The sequence below is a fragment of the Capra hircus genome, chromosome 4, assembly GCF_001704415.2.
Source record: "Capra hircus breed San Clemente chromosome 4, ASM170441v1, whole genome shotgun sequence".
Taxonomy (NCBI): Eukaryota; Metazoa; Chordata; class Mammalia; order Artiodactyla; family Bovidae; genus Capra; species Capra hircus.
Window position 1 is genome coordinate 110904259 of NC_030811.1, and position 26442 is coordinate 110930700.

Consider the following 26442-nt stretch of genomic DNA (forward strand, 5'->3'; position numbering starts at 1 on the left):
CGTGTATATACTGTGTGCACCATTTTCTAATTCTATTTGTCTTCTCTCTTCATTATCCAGATCTTTGTCTTATGCAAGAATATTCTGTCACAGTTCCACCAAAAAGCTGTACTGACTACCCAGGTCATTCTCTCTCCCCTTCCCTAATAAGACTTATTCATGGATGTGGAATGATTGATCCAACTTTACATTGTCAAGGCATAACTAAAAATACTCACCCATTTCAAAATACTTGCTTTATATCTCAAATCAGATACTTCTGACTACTTTCAAGAATTAAGTAATATATTGTACTACTTTTTACAGTGCATTAATTCTTTTAGGCAGCTAGCAGGTACAATAGATTAAAAATGTAATAAAGTGAAGTTATCTTATTTCTCTTCTATATGCCTTTCCCCTCCCAAGTGTGGTGCTTGTCTTGTTCAAGCCCTTATATCATCTTACCTGTACATTCGGAAGTTACTGCAGAAACAGTGCTCTTACCTAGTCCCTAATTCATCATCCACACTTGCACCTGACTGATTTTTCTAAGCAAACATCTTCAACTATCATGTCCTTCCTTAAAACTCCTTTTTGGCATCTTGGGATAAAGTGAGACCTCCCAGCATTACACACAACCCTACCCCTGCACGTGCAATCTCATCTCTCACTGCATGTTTGTACTAGCTAAAGGGACCTGCTTGCAGTCCTTGGATATGCCGTGCTAGTTCATAGCCCTACTGCACTATGAGCGCTTCTTATTTTCGTCTGTGTGAAGAACATCTATCACCTTTCAAGATATGGCTTAGGCATCAATTATTTTTATAAGCTTTCCCTACCTCTCTCCTAGATGATCTCTTAACTAATCCCCTCCTTTGTTTCTCCTCTCCCTCACAATGTGTCACAGGTATACGGTTCTCTAACAGCATCTCTAATACTTATTGTTCTGAGTTTTGTGCACAGCTGTCTCCATCTCTAAAATGTAAATTTCAAGAGCATAGAGGGCATTCTATTTCTATATTCTACCATAAAATAGCACTAAATAAATGCTAAAGACATAATGAAGACATCATTTAAAGGCAACAAGTTATTCTTAAGTTTTCTCAGCATCTGTTTTAAGCTGCAGACAGGCGCTTGTTAAAATCCACCGGACATCTCCACACATGTCTTGCAAGTAACTTGACTGCAAAATGGCCACAACAAAATTCATTATTTTCCCCTGAAAGTTATTCCTCTACCTGAATCTCCAGTGACATCATGATCTATCTCCGACCCAAACTAAAAACTAACCTTCCTACTTCTGGTCTATCCCTCCTTTAGTCTATCACTCCTAGTCATCAGTTATCAAATAAACAATATCTTTAACCATGTTATTTTCCTGCTCGAACACTGCATTCTATGGCTTATTCTGCTAATAGGATAAACTCAAGACAATCTGGCAAGAACTCTTTCAATCTGGCAACACCTATCTTTCCAGCCTCATCTTTTGCAAATTTCTCCCATGGACCTTAATTTTAAACTCCACAGAATGTATAAAGACATGCAGGTAGGTGGGCAATAGAAAGCCATCTCTAATGGAAATATATATGTTTCCAGGTGTCAGAAGCAGGAAAAGAAAGCAAAATCCAATCATCTTGCCGTATTTAAGTGTGTTGGCGGGTAATGGTATTAATCTCTCTATGGAACTCTCACACACAGACATACTACACCTAGATGGAGAACAGGGAAAATGGATGGGTAACCAGAGAGCAATGACACAGTCTCCCTGGTACACAGAGGAGAGAGACAATGAACCAGGGGACCAAGAACAATCTACACAAACCTTTCTGATTTGGGAAGCAGGTATTCAGAAGATATCTGACTGAACGATCAATGTTCAGGAAAGCAATGGTTAATCAGATATCACTATAAAATGTCCTAAGACTATCCAGTTGCCTCTGCTCCTGTTTAGAGGACATGCATTTTCTCAACACATCAAAGAGATCGTTCTCATGGTCAGTTAATAAACTGGTATTCTAGTCTACCGAAGTTGTCTCTTTTCCATGGATCTGAATAATCCCGAGTGGGTGCACAATATCATCTTGTGACTATCAAATGCTGAGAACCATTTCTCAGGCAATGGTATACTGTCCAATATAATAGTAATACAAACCTGAGGAACTCAAGGCTGCAAGCCAGCCTCTTCCAGTATTGCTTTAGCTGCTGACAGATATGCCTCTGCAGATATGCTAAAACTCAATTCATATCTTGCTGCTGTCAGGAGGATTCCGTAACAACCTCTGTCCCCAACCTAGTTAGTTGTTTTTGTACTCTTGTCTAACCTAACTATGTTAGCTACCATATGACAGCTAACTGTAATATCTGACTGCTTCCCTACTAGCCTCTGTACTCCCTGGAGACTGATGTCATCTTTATTACGTGCTTTGCTATAATAAGTGTAGATGAACCATGTGAATTCTTAATCCTGATTCGTAATACCTCAAACTCCAATATTAAAAAAGTAAAAAAACTCCAAATGAGTTTTAATTTATATTAATTTAAAAGAAAACAGTTGTCATAAAATACGTCGGGGTAAAAAATTATGGCAAAGCAGATATATTTACCTGTCAAACATAGAAACTGCTATTAGGAAGGCTAATTCAAACCTATTCTAATTGCCCTGTGTCACTCAATCCAATCTGTTAGCTTCCTATCTGTGCAATGGCATAACTGCCATCAGTCTCATAGCATTTCTGTGAGGATGAACAGAGATACTATACTTAGAGACATCGCATTAAAAACTAGTCAAACAGACATCGTATTTAATCTAAGTAAATCTACAGAACCACATAATAGCAAGAAATTGACTTGCCTTACCCTCCACTGGAAGCTTCCTCTCAGTACAGACCATGCACTTCTCATGAAGTCTAGAAAAGCTGGTGAGCTCACTCCAGGATAAAAGGAAAGGACTACAACAGCAGAACTTAGAGTGACTTTGTTTACCTTGGAGTCCTAATAAGTCTGTTAGAAACATGGAACCTGTCTATGCTTCCCCCTGAGATCTCCAAAATGATACTGGCTAGAGGACTTAAAAGGGGAGCTCTGCATTAACAAACTTGCAAACTTTAGAATTGAAGACTAAGAAACAGGACCACGTTATCTTTGGAATGCTATTAGAAAATACATAGCTATCTAAAATTCCCCTTACGTTCTTCCGGTTTCATTTCAGTTATTTTTTGTAGCCAATTTTTCCACGTTTGGCAGTCACAAGGCTCATGGGCTTCACCAAGGCACTCCCTGAAGAGGAAAACATGGAAAAGGCAATTTTAAAACATCCTTCATCAACGTCAAGATAAAAGAGCAGGTGGGAAGTACTGTTTTGAATGTAAAGCTGAGAACACTGAGGCACAGCAGCCACTGAGAGATGAAGCATTTCAGCAGAGGAATGCAAGCATGACTCTACAGCTCGGCAACACTAGGCCAGAGTTTTCCTTCAGCAGTGCATTTATTCACACATTTTAAAAAGCTCTAAACAGATTAACTAATATTTATAATTTAGTCCTTTAACTTCCCAGGTGGTGCTAGTGGTAAAGAATCTTCCTGCCAATGCAGGAGACATAGGAGATGTAGGTTTGATCCCTGGGTGGGGAAGACAACCTGGAGAAGGAAATGACAACCTCCTCCTGCATTCTCGCCTTCTAAATGCTGGCGTGCATTGTCATTTCCTTCTCCAGGGTATTTCCCTCATCCGGGGATCAAACCTGTATCTCCTGTGTTGCAAAGAGTTGGACACGACTGAAGTGACGTAGCACGCAGGCAGGCCTTAAGAGCGGTAAAGATATTTTTATCAGTTAAGTTCTGTCTCACTAACAATTTAAATGTTTGCAATTCAAAGTGTGTTCCCCTGGGGAACAGCACTGCCATTACTTGGGAGCTTGTTTACCTGCAAAGGAGCAGATTGCATAAGACATACTGATTAGAATCTGCCTCTTCTCAAAATCACCGTATGACCCTTCTGCATTTTAACGTTTGGGAAGTACTATTTTACATTACATTCTTGTCACTACTTTTACCTCTGAATTCCCAAGTAACAGCAAGGGCAATCTAACTTACTTTCAAGCGTTTGACAAATCCTGATTTTCAGTTCTATTGGCATTTGGCCAATTTTGACTTAAATAATAAAAACCGTATCAATGTATCATTTGTAACTTAATGATATATTCTTTCTATAGGCATATAAATGTCAAACATTAAAAATGACATAAAGCCTTTACAAATTGTTTAATTCAATATATTATACTCTATAGGACAAATTGTTACAGTTAATAACAAAATATCATTTTGGGGAAAGAAAAAGGCAATCTATAGGTGCCATCATCACCATTATCATCACCGGTGTCATTTTAAACAAAAATCTTATTTACAATTTAGCTTTGTTAAGAAGACATGCCAACTGACAGGTAGAGTCTTACAAACAATGATGAGGTAACATTCCACTGTGTTAAGAATGTATCAATTCTACTTCATATCCATGGCTACTATTTTTGAAAAACAAGACAGAACAAGTGTATGGAAGAATGTGGAAAAACTGGAACCCCTGTGCATTGCTGGTAGGAATGTAAAATGATGCAGATGTTACGGAAAACACTTTGGTATAGTTCCTCAAAGAGTTTCGTTTCAACAGGATTGAAAACAAGGACTCAAACTTTTATGCCAATGCTCATCACGTTATTCACAACAGTCAAAAGATGGGAACTAGACTGTTCACTGACATATGACTGGATAAACAATGAACATATATACACATATATATATATATACACACAGTGAAGTATTAGTCATAAAAGGTATATATATATATATGCACACATGAAATATCAGTCATAAAAAGGAATGAGCTTCTGATACATGCTATAACATGGAAAGAATCTTGAAGACATGTTAAGTGAAATAAACCAGATACAAAAGGACAAATACTGTCCAACTCCACTAGAACAGGGACATTCATAGAGACAAAAAGTTTGGTTACCAGGACATGTGGCAGGGAGGCAGGATGGGGCGTTACTGCTTACTGGGAGAATCGGAATGAGATAATCTAGAGAAATTGTCTCTAGAGAAATCTCTTACAGAGATTTTGTTTGGGATGATAAAAATGTTCTAAAATGGATGGGATGACAGTTTCACAACACCGGATGTACTTAATGCCATCAAACTGTATACCTGAAAAGATCACTACGTACATCTTGAAAGAATAATTTTCTTAGATTTCTGATTATTACCATAGCTAGTATTTGGGAAATCTTCCAAAACTGGTTTTAGATCCTTAGTTACTTAGCTATAATTTAACAACCTTTAAAAAAATACTGCGTTGATTAAAAGTAGAAGTAGATGTATTCAGTATATATTTTAGCACATATTAAAATCAACTCTGCTTTCCAGAAATGTAAGGGATATCTGTGATAACTGTTCATTTTAATTTGACACATATATTAGAGTAAGAAATATGCCACAGATCTAAGAAGAGTATTTCCATGTGTTGTCTGAAAATGGAATACAGAATCTATATTTCTCATGAATCATCAAAAAAACCCAAATGAACATAAAAAAACAAAGTGCAGAAATTTTACAAATCTGCAATATCTAAAACAAAACAAATGAAGTCAGTAAAATAAATTATTTTCAATAAGTTTAGGATTTCCCTCCTCCCCCGGGATATTCACTATTTTTTTCTAGTAGAATCAGTGTGACTGACTGTGCTATCAGCACATTTTCTGAGAGAAAAAAAAATAATAACAATGGAGGAAGAAGTCCTTTGCTTTCAAATAGAGTCTGAAAAAAATGAATGCCATGTCTTCAAAAGGCCGTACTTGGCTTTTTAGTGGGCTTGGCTCACTGAGGCCATGCTGCATTAGAGGGCAGTATCAGTTTTTCTTTTCCAGAACCTCACAGGAGAGCACAGGTGCTTCCTTAGTCGTTAGCCTAATCAGTATGATCATGTCTGAGTGTTACAGCCCGCTGGCACAGTTTCCACCACTTTACAATGCAGTGCTAAGAGTGGGCATAAAAAGAAGCTTATAAATAAAGGAGGAGCTGGAGCAAAAACCACGAATGAGAAAGTGTTGCCATTGAATACTACTAAGTTTCTCTGAAAACTAAGGCATAAGAGAAAACAAGGCTGAATCTCTGCAAAGCACAGTAATGACAATGTTGTCAGACGTTAATAGGTGACTGATAATCTAGATCTCGCCATGTGTAGGAAGAGAGTATTCTGATAGAAACAATGAAGATACTGGAAAATTCTGCAGATACTGGAAAGCTAAATTCCTGAAGAAAGTGTTAACCAAGACACCAATGACTGGTGGTAAATACTTTGACAAACTGTCATCATATAGGTTAGCGGGAGAAAGCATTCTAGGTTCAGTTATTAAGGGCACAGAACTTGTTGGTGAACAAGTTAGAACAGAAAGGGCTATCCTGTGGTGGGAAGAAAAATGCCTACTCCCACCTTCCCTCCTAACAATGAATATATTCATTCTATCCAGGCAGACATATCCTGGGGACAGCTCTCAGCTGATTCTGTCACATTTAGTTCTTAAAAAGAAGAAATTATTATTGGAATTTCTGATGGTTTTTGCAATCATATTTAGAAAATAGTTTTGAACTTTTGGGAGAAAGAAAGAAGCAAACCCTGAATCACATGCTTTTATTTTATAAAGATCTCTCTTGCAAAGCTTCCTTTTGCATGAGGCAGATTTTTTGTCTTTGAAACACAAGATAAGGGCAGCAGAATTCTACTTAGAACTTCTTTTTTTCTTAGAATTTCTGACTACAGGCAAAGCTCTAAATGCCTATGAATATGAGTAGGAAGCTATGTAAAAACAAAAAATGCCAATTAATGGTTAGAGAAGTGAAGCAACAGAAAAATCCTAGCAAATACACATATCAATCTTAGAGCTTACGGAATTTCAAAACTGAAAAGTAACAAGGTTAAGTCTTGAATTGCTGTGTTAGAAAATGATGATACTATTTGCTTAGTCCTACCATCCTGCCACCAGGAGGAGTAAATAAACATCATCTTAAATCCACGTGGCCATTCACAAACTCCTTAAACTGGGATAAAATTCCAAGCAGGGCCTGTGATTTTGGCATATAGTTTCCAATGGAGATTGAGTATATCCAGCCTAATATTTTGGGTATGAGAAAGACTAAGCTGACATATTTCTCTAAACACTACACTAGAAATGTACAGCTTATAGCATCATGTATGTGTATGCATATGTATGTTTTACAATCTAATCTATCTTGGTAGGTTTCTCTATTAGTTTCCATATTTTCAGTTAATCCAAACTTGCTACCTATAGTATACAAAGAGAGGTGGGGAAGAATAAAAGAACATAAAAACTAATCCTGAGTAAAAAACTAATAAAAACTAGACCACAGAAACCAAAGTTTATCGTCTTATCTTCTAAATATTTTACTAATTTGTGTTTTCTATTTTCTAAACATTTTACTAAAGTATGGTTTCCATTTTTGTAGGCTCTTCAAAAACCCTCTTAATCAGTTTTTTCTAAACCAGGGAAGCTTATGCGAACCAGAGAGCTCAGAAAATGACTTTCCAAAGGATAGTACATAATTAGTAACATTCTAGGTGGAGTGCTTGAAGGTACTAGAACTTAAGTTTCTCAAGAAACTAACTTCAAATAAGTTCTTTTATTTCCTTATTTTAAATACTCTTACTTTAAATAAAGTAGACTCATATTCATCCAAGGATAATTTATCTATAATTACGTTTATGTATATTCATTAACTCACTTCCCATTTCTGTTGCTGGATCCTTATCTCTTCTGCTGGGGTAATGAGGTGGAATTGAGGGTCAACCATTGAATAATAAAACATATAAAATGAAAAATCTGTTGCTGCTGTTCAGTCGCTAAGTAGTATCTGACTCTTTTGTGACCCCATGGACTGGAGCCTAACAGGCTCCTCTGTTCATGGGATTTCCCAGGCAAGAATACTGGGGAGGGTTGCCATTTCCTCCTCCAGGGGATCTCCCCAACCCAGGGATCAAAATCACATCTCCTGCATTGGCAGGCAGGTTCTTTACCACTGAGTCACTTCAGTTTAGTTCAGTCGCTCAGTTGTGTCTGACTCTTTGTGACCCCATGGACTGCAGCACGACACGCCTCTGTCCATCACCAACTCCCGGAATTTACTCAAACTCATGTCCATCAAGTCAGTGATGCCATCCAACCATCTCATCCTCTGTTGTCCCCTTCCCCTTCTGTCTTCAATCATTCCTAGCATCAGGGTCTTTTCAAATGAGTCAGTTCTTCACATCAGGTGGCCAAATATTGGAGTTTCAGCTTCACCATCAGTCCTTCTAATGAATATTCAGGACTGATTTCCTTTAGGATGGACTGGTTGGATCTCCTTGCAGTCCAAGGGACTCTCAAGAGTCTTCTCCAACACCACAGTTCAAAAGAATCAATTCTTTGGTGCTGAGCTTTCTTTATAGTCCAACTCTCACATCCATACATGACTACTGGAAAAACCATAGCTTTAACTAGATGGACTTTTGCTGGCAAAGTAATGTCTTGCTTTTTAATAAGCTGTGCCACTAGGGAAGCCCAAAAGTAAAAATTAGGCATGTTTTTTTAAAATGTTGTGAAAAACTACCACATGTGGATACAGGTATATGGATATACTCTAAATATTTATTCAGTATTTTGTTGCCATTTTACTTGTTGAATCTGATTTAGTTATGAAAGTAGTAAACACTGCTTTTCTTTTATTAATCACTATATTCAAGCAGTTAGCACAGAAGCCTAGCAAACTTTTTCTGTAAAGGATTAGATAGTAAATATTTTGAGTTTTGCAGGCCACATGGTCTCTGCTGTAACTACTCGATACTGTCACAGTCTGAAAGCAGCCACAGATGATACGTAAACAAACTGACATGAGCAGGTATGGCTGTGTTCTAACAAAACTTTATTTTAAAAAAATTGGTGCAGACACTACATTGTTGACACCTGACCTAGAATTCACTGCTATATATAGGTTGGCAGTTCAAATAATAGTTTTAGCTAATGATAATGATGATGAGTGTAAGAAATAGATCTTTCATGGTAGGGATATTTCCATAACTATGCCTTTTTACCATCTAGCAGTGCTACAATTTGACTTTGGATTCTGATAGGTATACTAAATAAAGATTAGTGTTTTATATCCACCTCAAATATATCCTTGCATATGTAATAAATCTGGAAATGAGTAAAAAGCATTACAAATACTATTTCTTCCTCTGATCACTGAACAAAAACAAAAGTTATTATAATTGAAACTACTCTGAATAAAGTATAATGCTGATGTTAGACAAACACACAGTCAAGTGACTACACATACTGACTATACATCCATTACTGATTTATCATCAGTTCATACTTATTAAGTACTTATCAGGCACTAGAAATTATATAAAACACAAGATACATCAAGTGGCTTCTAACTGGGACTCTGCAACAGAATCACATAAGACTTTTTTCTCCAAAATCCACTAAATCAGAATTTCACTTGTTGGGGTCTAGAATGAAAATATGGAAAAGCTGTCTTATATTAAACTCTGGGCATCCCTGGTTAAGTATCACTGCTAGACACTTCTACTTTAAGAAAAGATATCAAACTCTAAATATTTTCCTATCTAAGGTCAATAATTTGGTATTAAAGTTCAAGTTCATGGGTTCTAGCATCAAACAGAGACAGGGTCTAATCTCATTTCTGCCAGTTCCTAGCTATATAACCCAGGGCAACCACTCTGTGTCTAAATTTCCTTATCTGTAAAATGGGTATAATAACAGCATTCCATTCACAGCACTGTTGGGAGAATTCAATATTTGAAAATTTTGACAAGGTAGTTGGCACACATCAAGCACACCGTAAATGTAAACTATCACTACTGTATACATTTTTTAATGAATAATAATGGTATCAAAAATACTACAACTTAAAGGCACGATTCAGAGTACAAAGTCTCTTGAAAAACTGTCAGCAAGGTGACTAGGCTATTCCAACTTGTGCTGTACTGACCAGCAGAAGAGGTGTCCTTTTCCACAGTCCACAGCAGGAGCTCTGAGCAAGGGGAAGCTGAGTGTGTCAGACCCAGAGGTGTCTGATCCTTGCTTTGTCAGTCTGACTGCTCTTTCACAGCCTGGAGTAGGACACCATTTAATGGCAGGATTATTTTCAACAAAGGCCTATTTAAACAGCGATAACAAAACATAAAAAAATATGTTAACTCTCAATTCTAACAGTGTACCCGATGTCAATTTACTTCAGAATGAATGAAATGAAACAGAATGAAATGAAAAAACAAAGAGTAGTCAGTTTCAAGAAATACTTAAAACAGTACTGGAATGTATTAAATAAGAAGGAAAAAATGTGGCAATTACCTTAGTAATAATTTTTTAAATTTATGTATTCTTTAATCTAAGAACCAAGTAGATTGATGACAGTGTAAAAATGCAACTATTTATACAGAAAATGTATAATTTAAAAATGCTTTCTCATAATATGCCACTTTTCTGATGGAAAATAATTATAATAAATAGAATCTTATTTGAGGATTAGCTGTATTAGAATAATAAATTTCTACATGGTACTTTAATAATACATAAAAATCAACATTACAAACACAGAGTTATCCTATGATCCAGTAATTCCACTTCTGCAATATATACCCCAAATAATAAAAGCAGGGACTGGAATAGATATTTGTACACCCACATGCATAGGAGCATTACTGCTGCTGCTGCTGCTGCTGCTGCTAAGGCACTTCAGTAGTGTCCGACTCTGTGCGACCCCACAGACGGCAGCCCACCAGGCTCCCACATTCCTGGGATTTTGGAGTGGGTTGCCATTTCCTTCTCCAATGCATGAAAGTGAAAAGTGAAAGTGAAGTCGCTCAGTCGTGTCCGACTCTTAGCGACCGCATGGACTGCAGCCCACCAGGCTCCTCCATCCATAGGATTTTCCAGGCAAGACTACTGCAGTGGGGTGCCATTGCCTTCTCCAAGGAGCATTACTAACATTAATCAAAAGGCACAAACAACTCAAATGTCCATGGATGAAAGTGTGGATAAACAAAATGTGCTACATACATTACTGGAATATTATTCAACCTTAAAAAGAAATTCTGATACATGCTACAATGTGAATGAACCTTGAAGACATTAAGCTATGTGTAATAACCCAGGCACATAAGGATAAATACTGATTCCACTTATATGAAATAATATAACATTATATGGATATAATATGGTTTACAAGGACAAACACTGTATGATTCTACTTATATGATTCCACCAGGCTTCCCTGGGTCAGGAAGATCCTCTGGAGCAGGAAATGGCAACCCACACCAGTATGCTTGCCTGAGAAATCCCATGGACAGAGGAGCCTGGCAGGCTCCGGTCCATGGGGTTGCAAGAGTCAGACATGACTTGGTGACTAAACCACCACTGCCACCACTTATATAAATTGCCTAGAAACACACAGAGACAGAAAGTAGAACAGTGCTTACTGGTGGCTATGGGAAGGGGAAATGGGGCATTTGTGTTCACGGAAACAGAGTTTCAGTTTGGGACGATGAAAAAAATTCTACCATGAAGGGTAATGATGGTTGCACAATAATGTAAAAGTACTTCATAACAACAAATTGGTCACTTAAATCTGTTTAAACCGGTAAAGTTTATGTGTATTTTATCACAATAATGAAAAATGTAAAGAAAAACCAATATTATGATACTTTCTATGTTAAAGAAACAGCAAGACTTCTTTTTTAAAAATATATTAAGGTTCAGACTATAAAAAAATCTGAACATGTCTATTAAATCCCACAAAAAAGATTTGCATATAGTAATGAATAACTCCTGAGTGAAAATAAAGAAGATAAGGGAAAAAGATGAAATAAACTTTATAATTTATTATATGAAATGATTACTTGAAATATAAAAAAATCCATAAATTTTCAGGTTGATAATCTTTATTTCTAAATATTTATACTGAGGAGTAAAAATAAGTCATTTAGAAAATTTTAAATAGCTACTATTTAATATGAATTTTTTTTGACCAATTAGTTACAAAAGTTCAACACGCAAATCAACAAACAGTAGTTTTATTTTCTGGTAAACTACTATTGCCACTTTTCATTTTTACTTCTATCATGATTATAAAACAATACTTTAGCTTAAAACTTTAATTTAGGCCAACTGACAGACAAAAGCCAGAGTTCATTACTTTGCTTTCAAAAACAGAACAAAAAATTAAAATTGTTAATATAGGTTTAATAAAATTTAAATTGTAGAGATTACAGACAATTGGCAACATACCTTAATATCAAACTGTAGGTATCGTTTGTCCATCTCCTTAGAAACTACACTTTCTATTATATCCACAGGCACAAGTTGGAAGCAATCATACGCAGGGCAGAAAATGTTGTGAGCTTCACCTTCTTGAATTTTCAGATTCAAAAACCTAATAAAATAGTCAATTGATAGGAAAAAAGCAAGGATACAATCTATTTGCACATTCTAAGAATTTTTCCAGATGCTGAATTTTCTGTTAAGAGTATAATTAAAACACACCAATAAACAAAGTGTGCAATATCAACTATAATACATTAACTCAAATAATTCACAAACACTGAGCATTTATTATCTGCCCCGCCATTCACTATATGACTATTTATACGCATCTATGTTTTATACATTTTTTACATTTGTTTGCTTTGTCCTCTTTAAAAACTTGAAACACTATATTTAAGAGTAAAAATTTAGAAATAAGTGATTTAGAAAGGTCATATTCGATTCTCAATATTCTACGCCTTTAAAAAAAGACAGCAATGGTACAGAATTAAGCCACACAAAATTCAAGAGATTTTTGAGATGGCACTGTAATATAGTGTAACTTTTAGAAGAAAAGGTTTCCTCTTATATTTTATTTAGATAAACATTAAAATGTGTTTCATGTCCTACTCTAGGCACACTGGTTGAGGTAGTAGGGAAAAGACATCCTAGAAAGTGACAGGAATCTAATCCAAGGTCAATTAAGCGGTCAAGAGCAAGATTTGGAATTAGAGAATCCCAGGTCTGTCGCTAACAAGTTGTATGATCTTAAGTAATTATCATGTAACTGTTCTGTGCCTCAATTTCACTATCTATAAAACAGAGATAACAATATGTACTTCCCAGAGTTGTTTTCAGATTATATGATATAATGTATGTGAAATATCTCCATGGTGCTGGGCACAGAATAAAGAATTACAAAATTTTACTCAGGGTTTGATTATTAATAATATTTCCCATGGAAAAAGAAGAAAGAAACTTTTGAAGTGTGAATTCCCCTTGCCTGAGGACATACATATCAAAAAAAAAATATCACTAAGACTGATGTCAAAGACTTTACAGCCCACGTTTTATTCTAGAAGTCTGTGGTTTCAGGTCTTACATTACAGTCCTTTAATACACTCTGAATATACCTTTATGCATGGTATATGAAAGCAGTCCAGTTTGATTTTTTTATACGTGACTGTCTAACTTGCCCAGCACCATTTACTGAAAATACTGTCTCTTCTCCATCGCATATTCTGTCCTCATTTGTCGCAGATTAATTGCCCATGTAAGTGTGAGCTCACTTCAGGGCTCTTTTATTCTGTTCCACAGAGCTATGTGTTTTTGGGTCAGGACCATACTGTTTTGATAACTGCAGCTCTGTTGTTCTTCAGTTGCTCAGACATGCCTGGCTCTTTGCAGCCCCATGGACTGCTGCATGCTAGGTTTCCCTGTCCTTCCCCATCTCCTACAGCTTGCTCAAATGCATGTCCATCGAGTCGGTGATGCCATCCAACCATCTCATCCTCGGTCACCCCCTCTCATCCTGCAAACTATTATTTCCCAGTATCAGGGTCTTTTCCAATGAGTCAGCTCTTTGCATCAGGTGGCCAGAGTACTGGAGCTTCACCATCAGCATCAGTCTTTTCAATGAATATTCAGGGTTCATTTTCTTTAGGATTGATTGGTTTGATTTTGCAGTCCAGGGGACTCTCAAGAGTCTTCTCCAACACCACAGTTTAAAAGCATCAATTCTTCGGTGCTCAGCTTTCTTTATGGTCCAACTCTCACATCCATATATGACTGCTGGAAAAACCATAGCTTTGACTATATGGATCTTTGTAGTAATGTTTAAAATCAGGGAGTGTGACAAATTTAACTTCATTCTTCTTTCTCAAGATTGCTTTGGCTATTAAGGGTCTTTTGTATTTCTATACAATTTTCAGAATTATTTGTTCTAGTTATGTGAAAAATGTCCTCAAGAATTTTTAATAGTGTAAAGGGATGCTGAGACTAAAAATTTGAGAACTTCTAACTACAAAGTTGCTTTTTCAACAAAGCAGGAATCGCTTCCTTTTAGCTCTGAACAGGTTCCCTGTAATGTCAGATATAATTTATCTGAATAGTCCCCTGTCACAGTGCACAATGCACACAGATATAGTTAATATATGATGATGTTTTAAAATTTTATGTATTCTAAATACATCAGTGCGGCGCTGCAGTGCCGAGCGGCTGAGAGGAGGAGCTACCCCACAGCCAAGGTCAGAGGCGGTGGCTGTGATGAGATACCCCATGTCCAAGGTAAGAGAAACCCAAGTAAGACGGTAGGTGCTGAAAGAGGGCAGAGGGCAGACAGACTGAAACCACAATTATAGAAAACTAACCAATCTAATCACATGGACCATAGCTTTGTCTAACTCAGTGAAACTAAACCATGTGTGTGGGGCCACCAAAGATGGGCGGGTCATGGTTGAGAGTTTTGACAAAATGTGGTCCACTGGAGAAGGGAATGGCAAACCACTGCAGTATTCTTGCCTTGAGAACCCCATGAACAGTATGAAAAGGCAAAAAGATAGGACACTGAAACATGAACTCCCAAGGTTGGCAGGTGCCTAATATGCTACTGGAGATCAGTGGAGAAAAACTCCAAAAAGAATGAAGGGATGGAGCCAAAGCAAAAACAACACCCAGATGTGGATGTGACTGGTGATAGAAGCAAGGTCCGATGCTGTAAAGAGCAATATTGCATAGGAATGTTAGGTCCATGAATCAAGGCAAATTGGAAGTGGTCAAACAGGAGATGGCAAGAGTGAACGTCGACATTCTAGGGATCACCGAACTAAGATGGACTGGAATGGGTGAATTTAACTCGATGACCATTTCTATCTACTACTGTGGGCAGGAATCCCTTGGAAGAAATGGAGTAGCCATCATAGTCAACAAAAGAATCCGAAAGGCAGTACTTGGATGCAATCACAAAAACAACAGAATGATCTCTGTTCATTTCCAAGGCAAACCATTCAATATCACAGTAATCCAAGTCTATGCCCCAACCAGTAACACTGAAGAAGCTGAAGTTGAACAGTTCTATGAAGACCTATAAGACCTTCTAGAACTAACACCCCAAAAAGAAGTCATTTTCATTAGCGGGGACTGGAATGCAAAAGTAAGAAGTCAAGAAACACCTGGAGTAACAGGCAAATTTGGCTTGGAGTACAGAATGAAGCAGGGCAAAGGCTAATAGAGTTCTGCCAAGAGAACTGCCAAGAGGGTGTCTTAGCAAACACCCTCTTCCAACAACAAAAGGGAAGACTTTACATATGGACATCACCAGATGGTCAACACCAAAATCAGATTGATTATATTCTTTGCAGCCAAAGATGGAGAAGCTCTATACAGTCAGCAAAAACAAGATTGGGAGCTGACTGTGGCTCAGATCATGAACTCCTTATTGGCAAATTCAGACTTAAATTGAAGAAAGTAGGGAAAACCACTAGACCATTCAGGTATGACCTAAATCAAATCCCTTACGATTATACAGTGGAAGTGAGAAATAGATTTAAGGGACTAGATCTGATAGACACAGGGCCTGACGAACTATGGACGAAGGTTCATGCAATTGTACAGGAGACAGGGATCAAGACCATCCCCCTGGAAGAAAAATGAAAAAAAGCAAAATGGCTGTCTGAGGAGGCCTTACAAATGGCTGTGAAAAGAAGAGAAGCGAAAGGCAAAGGAAAAAGGAAAGATATACTCAGTTGAATGCAGAGTTCCAAAGAATAGCAAGAAGAGATAAGAAAGCCTTCCTCAGTGATCAGTGTAAAGAAATAGAGGAAAACAGTAGAATGGGGAAGACTAGAGATCTTTTCAAGAAAATCAGAGATACCAAGGGAACATTTCATGCAAAGATGGGCTTGATAAAGGACAGAAATGGTATGGACCTAACAGAAGCAGAACGTATTAAGAAGAGGTGGCAAGGATACAAAGGAGAACTGCACAAAAAAGATCTTCATGACCCAGATAATCATGATGGTGTGATCACTCACCTAGAGCCAGACATCCTGGAATGTGAAGTCAAGTGGGCCTTAGAAAGCATCACTACAAACAAAACTAGTGGAGGTGCTGGAATTTCAGTCGAGCTATTTCAAATCCTCAAAGATGATGCTGTGAAAGTGCTGCACTCAATACGCCAGCAAATTTGGAAAAGTGAGCAGTGGCCACAGGACTGGAAAAGGTCAACTTTCATTCCAATCCCAAAGAAAGGCAATGCCAAAGAATGCTCAAACTACCACACAATTGCACTCATTTCACATGCTAGTAAAGCAATGCTCAAAATTCTCCAAGCCAGGCTTTAGCAATATGTGAAATGTGAAATTCCAGATGTTCAAGCTGGTTTTAGAAAAGGCAGAGGAACCAGAGATTAAATTGCCACATTTGCTGGATCATCGAAAAAGCAAGAGAGTTCCAGAAAAACATCTATTTCTGCTTTACTGACTATGCCAAAGCCTTTGACTGTGTGGATCACAATAAACTGTGGAAAATTCTTCAAGAGTTGGGAATACCAGACCACCTGACCTGCATCTTGAGAAATCTGTATGCAGGTCAAGAAGCAAGTTAGAATTGGACATGGAACAACAGACTGCCTCCAAATTGGGAAAGGAGTATGTCAAGACTGTATATTGTCACCCATTCTTTTATGATGCCACCCATCATGAGAAATGCTGGGCTGGATGAAGCACAAGCTGGAATCAAGACTGCCTGGAGAAATATCAGTAACCTCAGGTATTCAGATGACACCACCCTTATGGCAGAAGGTGAAGAAGAACTAAAGAGCCTCTTGATGAAAGAGGAGAGTGAAAAAGTTGGCTGAAAGCTCAACATTCATAAAACTAAGACCATGGCATCTGGTCCCATCACTTCATGGCAAATAGATGGGGAAATAGTGGAAACAGTGGCTGACTTTATTTTTCTGGGCTCCAAAATCACTGCAGATGGTGACTGCAGCCATGAAATTAAAAGACACTTACTCTTTAGAAGGAGAGTTATGACCAACCTAGATAGCATATTAAAAAGCAGAGATATTACTTTGCCATCAAAGGTCCATCTAGTCAAGTCTATGGTTTTCCTAGCAGTCATGTATGGATGGTAAGAGTTGGACTATAAAGAAAGCTGAGTGCAAAACAATGATGCTTTTGAACTGTGGGTTTAAGAAGAGTCTTAAGAGTCCCTTGGACTGCAAGGAGATCCAACCAGTCCATCCTAAAGGAGATCAGTCCTGGGTATTCACTGGAAGGACTGATGCTGAAGCTGAAACTAGAATACTTTGGCCACCTGATGCAAAGACCTGACTCATTTGAAAAGACCCTGATGCTGGGAAAGATTGGAGGCAGGAGGACAAGGGGATGACAGAGGATGAGATGGTTGGATGGCATCACCGACTCAATGAACATGAGTTTGAGTAAACTCCGGGAGTTGGTGATGGACAGGGAGGCCTGGCGTGCCTCAGTCCATGGGGTCACAAAGAGTTGGATACAACTGAGCAACTGAACTGAACTGAACTGCAATACATCAGAGCAGGTTTAACTATTTCTGGAGAATTAAATGACAGAACCCAGAAGAACTTCCTGAAGAAAAGATAATTTCTCTGTGAGCCAGGCTATCAATTTTCAGCAACATACAATTTCTCCCTTAATTTAGAAGTATAACATAGTGTTGATAAATGTTAGTAAAAGAGGGAAATCTAGATCAAACTTGACTTATAGTTTTATCTTTAGATCAGCTTCACAGATTATATCCTAAGCTCCCACTCCACTGTTCATTACTGAGCTTAGTAAGAATCTAATAACTAACATTTACTGAGTGGTTACTATGTGCCAGGCACTGTTCTAAGCATTTTACATGTACTTAGCCATTTAACAATTAACTGGAAAGCGTCCTATAAAGTAACACCACAGTTACCATTTTATAGATTAGGAAATTGAGGCACAGGGAGGTTACTGATTACTTAAATCAACAACTAATAAGTAGCAGGAAGGATATTCTAGGTTGCACAGAAAAATACTAATTTTTCTTTCATTTAAGCCCTTGGCATAGATGCTTCAAAGCATATGTATGGACTAATCAGATAAGGGGGTAGAGAAGAGTAAGATAAGAGGTTTTCAAACTATCTAAGGGCCTTTAAAAATTCTTCCTTGCTTCTTAGACTGGGGAGTTTCTTTTCTGTGTGCCGATGAAAGGACTGCAATTAATTTTAAAATTGTTTCATTCACAGAAGAATCACTCAATCTGGAACGTGTTTTACTGATACTGCAGATACTTGACTGGACAAGAACGATATGGTAGGAGTGAGGAGGGCACTAGGTGGGCTGATAACGGACCATGGAAAACAACAATCAGTCTTTCAAATTTAAGTCTTATCACTAATTTCTCATAGCTAGTCTGTCATGAGTATGTGAGATGGTTCCTGTGATAGGAGTTTGGCGAGGAAGGTAAAAAAATTTCAAAAAAAACTCAAGTAAATCTCTTAGGGGGAATCAATTTTATAGAGAAATGAAGGTCAACAATATCAAACTTGGCAGAACCCAAAGAATACTTCTTAATGCAATTCAGTTGACAATTTTAAGCTAACCAAAGTACTAAACCTATGGAGGATTTTCTGTGCTCAGAACTAGGTCAAAGTTTGCTTTGTGTTATGAGCTCCAACCCTTGCCAATTAATTTATGTGTATCAACTGCATCGATTTGATCCTATCTAATTAGACTCAAGAGTAGAATCTAATCTATGTTTTAAAAAGAAAAACCAGATAATTTTATTTATTCTGATTTTTTAAATTCCTTTTTAAAAGGTTCTTTTATTTCCCCCTCCAAATAAAATCTTGCCTTATATCCCAATTTGGAAAACAGATAAAAGGTGCTGAGCTGTGTGCTCAGTCGTGTCTGACTTCTGCGATCCCACGGACCACAGACCACCAGGCTCCCCTGTCCATGAAGTTCTCCAAGCAAGAATGCTGGAGTGGGCTGCCGTTTCCTTCTCCCAGGAAGACAGAAAGAAGATCAGTGTTTGCCCACAGACGGGAAGTGGAGCGGGGTGGTGGAGGTGGTGGTGCCAGTGTAAGATGGAGGCAGGAAGAGACGGGTGGATGGATTTCAGGGAGAAATGAGGGAACACTGGGGGGCAATGAGTATAGTAATTAACTTGATGTTTCATGACATTGTATGGTATATGGAGTCAGAGCTTTTTGAATTATTTAATTTGAATATGTGGCTTACTGTATGTTAATTATACTACGACACAGTAACTAATAAAAGAAAACCAGGAAATGTCTTCAGGTCCTTGTCTCACCCCACATGGTGCTCCCCAATTCCCTACACTTGGTACCCAGTTTTAAAAACTTTTACATAGTTTGAAAGAATAGTTTTAAAACTTTTGTCTTAAATACTAATGACATGCCTTGCTTAGGTCATCAATCAATAGATTTATGTGTCTCCAGGGATAACCTGATATCATATTGCTCATCACACTGATCATCTCCATTCCGTTTATAAACCTCTCTTGAAAAGTACATGAGAGTAAAATTAGTGGATGGTGAGAAAACATAAATTGGCAAGGTAATGGAAAGGAGAACAGAGATAAACATGAGAAGGAAAATAAAATTTCAATTTGTAATATAGACCAATCATACCTAGAAGAGACATATAACTTTGAATTGATTAGAAAAGAATTTAAAATATCTGTATTCTTATATCTGCTTTCTTCCCCACAGTACCTCACATTAAGCTAAATAACCTTAATTACTAAATTAAACCATTTTATAAAATTAATAGATGGGAAGACAGCAAAATAAAAACAAAATTCTTGTTTAGTAGCAAAATATAATACATTTCAGTGTAACTCTAAAACCAATATAAATAATCCCTATCATTAAACATTGAAAGCAAGCGGTTTTACTGCGAAATCCGAGTGCTATCCTGTAGTAAGAAATACGAAGTTGCACATATACTCACGACTCCCAGCATCCTCTACAGAAGTCATGTCCACAGGGCATGTCCACTGGGTCTTCAAACACTGAAATACTGCACATACAAATATCACACTGAAAATGAAGAAGAAAAATGATTTCAACAAAGTCATACTCTTGATGGAGAACATTCCTTTGTTCATTAATTCATGGCAAAAAATGCCAGTAATTATATGAAGTGTTTCAAAATTTAAGGAAGTTAAAATTACTGTGCCTGTCTTTGACTAAATAACAAATATCAGGCTTAACTCATTATAAATTACTGTGGGATTGAAATGTTTTAATGCAAAAGTTAAATTCTTAAATTCTAAACTTACTTTTATGTGCAACTATTTGTTTTGAAAGGAAACATAAGAAACAAATCATTACAATCTATTCAGGTCAAGATCAAATTGCTCCTTGTGAGATAACCACTTCAATATGGTGTCCTTCACCCTATACTCAACCCAGAGAAATCTACAAAAATAAAAAGTAACTTTATTTTTTCAATACAGCAACTCAGCATATTCAGAGTAGCAATTTAAGTGTTTCTACCCAGCGAATCATGCTACAAAGCGTTGCATCTTCTACATGTAACTAGGAGAATCAAACTTTAAAATGTTACAGATGTGAATCACAGAAGTAGGATGCTGTTTTCAAAGAAGGTCCAGATAAAATCTGGAGTATATTCATATTTATCATGTATTTTGATCAGCTGAATTATTCAAGAAACATAAATATTGCCTATATCAGTGCATCAATGGTTTGACAATTAAAAATGGACACAACAGCAGTACTGTGTCTCAATAAAAAGCAAATATTTATTATGGAGATGTATCTGGATGAATAACTCCAGAAGCTTCATTGAAACACAGTTATCAACATATTATAAATGTATTCTGAAAAATGTAAAAATATTTTCATATTTTTGGTTTTAGGTGCCTAACACAAACTCAACTTTTAATATTTCAATATGGCTTCTTCAAAACTATAAGTAACTGAAGCTTTTCAGTGAAAACATCATAAACAGTTTTGCCAAAACCTTTAATGTTTCCTGTTTTAAAAGAGAAAAGAAAGCCCACTTGTTTTTCAATCTATAACTCAGAGATCACAAAAATAGTCTCTGATAATAAATATTTAACCAAAGCATGAAATAATTGAGCCCTTTAAGCAGGGTACAGGATTCAATTATAAGAATACAACTAGAGGCTCCATGAAACGTTAAAATTAAAACTATGAGAAGTACACTGAGTACAAAACCGTACCAAACTGGTATCCAAATCGCCAGGCGATAAACTTAATTCATCTGGAGAGGTGACAGAAGAGCGGGTCGTCCTTGGCGTTCTTGGAGAAGGGAGTGTGTCCCAGGCGTTATACCCGCTTGGTGGTGGTGTTGGCATCTGAACACCTGACCGCTGGCAGCAGTTCTCTGGGTTGGACATCCAAGCTTCAAGTAATTTCTCCCTGTCCCAGTCTTTAAGACAAATGGAATGGATATCTCAAATAACAGAGAAACATGGTGCTGTTTTAAGAGCTTCATAATAACAAAAGAGAGACTAAATCACACGGCTATGGGTCCTCTAGGAAGAAAAGTTATTTGTTAGCAAAGCTGTAATTACAAATGACATATTTAGGCATGTTATATCCATTCATATTTTTAAACAGAACTGAAACTTTTATAATTTACCATGGCTTACCACCATGTCAATATTTAACAAGAAGGCCAAAAATTTCAGGCATTTCTACTCTTAATCAAAAGTGGTGGCTGACACATCACTGGAATTTACTAAATTTTTATTGGTAAAAGTTTGATTAAGCCATTTTATTCTTTCAAGAATAACATATAACTTCACAATTGGCCTCACTGCTATCAAGTTGTAAAATTTTACATAGTTCATAATAAACATGTCAAAATGCCAACAACTTCTAAAAATCCATTTGATAAACATCTTGAAAGCAGAAAGAACTTAAGGGATTATGATTATAAAGTTTTAGGGAATTTGATGTAAATTATATATTATGTGAGCCTGAATCTGGCTTAACTAAAAAAGGTTATCTTTCTACTATGAATACTTTAAAAACAGCCAAGTGATCTATGTTATACAAAGTCACACATTTAAAAACAATAAACTGATATATCCAATGATTTTGCCAGGTGTTTAACACATATTATTTCACTCATTCCTCCTAACAAACTTTCCAATCATTATTGAGGTGAAGAAACCAGGACTTGGGGGAAATTACGTGACTTAGCCAGGCTCAAACAGATACAAGGTATATGAAACAAATTTCTGTGAATCCAAAGTCTGTGTTCTTTCCAGTGCAGCTCAATAAAGCACAGGTCAAAAGTAACACAGAGTCAGTTATTTACCAAAGGCCCATTCTATATCATTTTACAAACCAAATACAAATATCTGTGGAAACTCTATATGGAAGGCTTTTTTCAACCATATTAAGTCAATATATTTGGCGGTTTTACAGGATAATTAGGATTCAGGTATGCAATGAAGACAGAGTGTGTTTCCATAGGTACAAAGTCACAGAAGTACAATGGAGAGATGTGAACAGCTCTGTAAAGCTCCAGGGTACTATACTTTGGTTTGGGGAGATGGAAGATAAGATTGGAAATAGGAGTCAGATTACAAAGAAGAAAAATCCAGCAAGTGAAAAGCTCTGCATAGCAGTGTATTCTGGGAAATGTTGCTAAATGGATCTGAGGTTTTTGATAGGTCACCAAAGGCATACCTTGGACTTATTGCAAGTTTCGTTCCAAACCACTGAAATAAAACAAAGCAGTGTAACCAAGCAAGTCACACAAATTTTTTTGTCTCCCAGTACATGTAATGATTATGTTTACACTACATTGGCTTTTTTTAAAACTATAATGGTATTGCACACTTAACAAGACTACAGTACCTTAATTAAAATACTTTATTGCTAAAAAACACTAACCATCATCTGACAAGGTAGGGTTGCCACAAATCTTCAAGTTGTAAAAAATGCAACATCTACGAAGCACAACAAAGTGAAGTGCAATAAAACAAGGTATACTTGTAATCAACAAGTTCAAACTTTCTTGGAACAGTATGATTATTTTTCAGGTCTCCATTAAAACATTTTTAAATAAAGGGAGAAAATAACTGCTATAATTTATATACATATAAACAAATTAAATTCTAGCCTTGGATTCTGTCATATCGCTCATTTAGCAAACATTTATTGAGGGTCTTTTATGTGCCATACACTATGTCAAGCTGTAGGGATACAATGGGAGGGAAAAACAGGCACAATTCCTGCTTCCATGGAATGTAAAGTCTAGTAAAGAGAAAGTCAATAAATAAAATCAATACATTAAAAAAAATCAGCACTGTCAGAAGCAGCATTAAGAAAAGGCAGACTTCCATTTAGGGAGGTCAGAGGAGGTGACTGGGGAAATGGCCTGGAGTGAACATCTGAGGGATGAGTGAGAGCTAACTAGGTAAAAGGTCTCCAGAGACAGGAAGACCGGAAGGAGACCAGGAGGACCCTTTGGGCAAGGCTGAAGAAACAGGCCGGGACTAGGCCATACAGGGGCTTCCCTGATGCTCAGTGGTAAAGAATCCGCCTGCAGTGCAGGAGCTGCAGGAGACACGGGTTCCATCCCTGGGTTGGGACGATCCCCTGGAGGAGGGCATGGAAACCCGCTCCAATATTCTTGCCTGGAGAATCCCATGGACAGAGGAGCCTGGAGGGCTATAGTCCATAGGGTCACAAAGAGTTGGATATGACTGAAGCGACTTAGTATGCATGCAGTCCATAGAGAACTTCTAAATAACACTCCTATCATCAGTTTATGAGTGACAGGAAGCCAGTGAAAAATTTGCCATAGGAAGAAAAGGTTGTCACAGTTAGATGTGAACAGATCTTTCTGACTACAGTATGGAGAAAGAAATCGGATAGGACAAGAGTGGAGGGAAGGGCAGACTAGCAAAGAGGGTACTGGGAAGTACAAGTAAGAGATTATGCAGCTAAGGCCACGGCTGGCTGCAGTGGAGATGAACAGAAAGGGAGAAGTTAAGATTTGGGAGGTCAGACTGAAAATTTGGTGACATTGGGATATAGTGCCTGAAGGAGAGGAAAGGTCAAAGTTTTCGTCCCAGGTCTACCATGTTGGTTGGTTGGTGCCACCTTCCATGTAAATAGGAAATACCAGAGACTCAGGTACAGGTTTAACAGCATGATTTTAATTTTAGACATGATGAGATATTCTAGAGGTAGAATAGGCAGTTAAATTCAAATTAAATTGAATTTCAAATAGGCAGTTAAATATAAGTGTATAGAGTTCAGAGAAGTCTAGTCCAGAGGGAGAAATACCGACAGAAGCCTTGGGAGAAAATGTCATTTCCTAGGAAGAAAGTAGAGTGAGAGGAGATGTGGACTATTCAAGTTTAATTACCTTAGAAGTGATGAGTCTCCAACGGAGCTTCAAAAAATACTTCAATATACATTTACTCTAAGGACAGTCAAACTAGACTTGGCCTTGTATTTTAAAAAACAGAAATGCCAAACAGCTCCAGTATGCTTGCCTGGAAAATTCCATGGACAGAGGAGCCTGGCAGGCTAGAGTCCACAGGGTCACAAAAAGTTGGATACGACTGAGTGACTGAGCAAACACACAAGTAAATTTTACTTATTTACTCATTAGGTAGCTTTCAGCTATTAATACATGTTACTTTTATTACTGAGGAAATGCTCAGAAAATGACCTTTGTATTTTTAAAAGAGTCATTCTTAAAATTCAATTACTTCTCAGCAAATATAGGCAAACATTTCTGTCTTCTGTCTTCAACCTCATTACTTTGCGACTAAATTTGACAGTACATAAAATCATGCTTAAATTTATTTTCTTGTGGAAAGCTGAATGAATGTTACCAAGGATACAATCTATAAATCTACCAAATAGTTCAGTTTAATAGCTCTGAAACAGAGCCCATCCGGGTTTTGACAGCAATTAGTGTAAACTGTAGTTCTATGTACTGTCTGTTTTATTCACTAACATCATTTACCTCTGAAAATCTTATTTGATTATCAAATGTCACTGATATTACCTAGAAGAATGTAGAAATGTTCATTTGAAAGCCTGAATTAGCCTCTATTTTATGCTCTAACAGGGGAATGCAATAAATTAACAGAATTCTTAAGTAAGTTATCAAAAAAGTTATCACAGAATAGACAAAAGTCAACTAGTAGAATTCAGTTAGATATCACCTTATTAGAGTTGAGCCTATTATGTAAAAGAAGTTAAGGAAAGATCAGTGGAGTGAAAATGGAGTTTATCACTTAAAAATACTTGATGACATAATGTGTAAACACTAGAAAAGAATATTTGTTTTAATTACCATATAGTTACTGGTTAAGTTAGCCTTAGATATATTATAAGTTAGAATTATGATACATTATATAACTTAGCCAAATGCAGACACCTGTGGCAGAAATGGGTAGACTCAGAGTAGAATGCTGCTTACAGTTAAGTGTGAGCATGTGACTGGAGGCTGGTCAGTGGAATAGGTGCAGGGGTGATTTATGTTGCTTCTGGGACAGGCTCATCTTTATCTGCATGCTTCTTCCTTTCTGACTGGTTAGCTAGAATGGAGAGAATCCCCAGGGCAACCTCAGAAGCCACTGTTAGGATGGCCGAGTCTTAGTCGGTCGGGATAACTGTGTGGAGCGGAGCCACTGCCCCATTCCTAACCTAAATGAAACACCGTGGACTACCATTATGATCAAGACACATTTACTGTGGTTGACTCTCTACTTTCACTTCCGCAGTGGCCTACTCTAATATAACTGGCACAACACAGCCCCTTGCAGATGAGTGACTTCTACTTTTACGCCAGCTCTATATTATATGTAAATGCATTCTCTTTATCTGAAAGCTCAAGTAGAGGATAGGTTGCTGTGAACCTCATACAAAAGAAACACAATTTAAGATATTTTGTATTTCTTTACAAGTTTCTATATTATGACTGTTAAGCATTATTACTGATTAAAAGGAAAATATTTTATCTTTAAATTCTAAGATTTTAAAAACTATTTTGAATTCCTCAATTTCATTTTTGAACCAGGTCTA

The 26442-nt window shown here is 37.1% G+C and overlaps 1 protein-coding gene across 4 annotated transcripts in view; it reads right to left on the reverse strand.

The window, feature by feature from the left end:
- The window catches only part of ANKIB1 (ankyrin repeat and IBR domain containing 1), a 154963-nt gene that overhangs the window by 25905 nt on the left and 102616 nt on the right, over window positions 1-26442 (reverse strand). For all 4 annotated transcript variants that reach the window (XM_005678911.3, XM_018047437.1, XM_013963123.2 and 1 more), the window contains 5 exons: window positions 21600-21808; window positions 20342-20430; window positions 12339-12483; window positions 10042-10208; window positions 3167-3255 (listed from right to left, as the gene is read on the reverse strand). In XM_005678911.3, the coding sequence (XP_005678968.2) occupies window positions 3167-3255; window positions 10042-10208; window positions 12339-12483; window positions 20342-20430; window positions 21600-21808 (699 nt within the window). The remainder of the gene's footprint in view (window positions 1-3166; window positions 3256-10041; window positions 10209-12338; window positions 12484-20341; window positions 20431-21599; window positions 21809-26442) is intronic.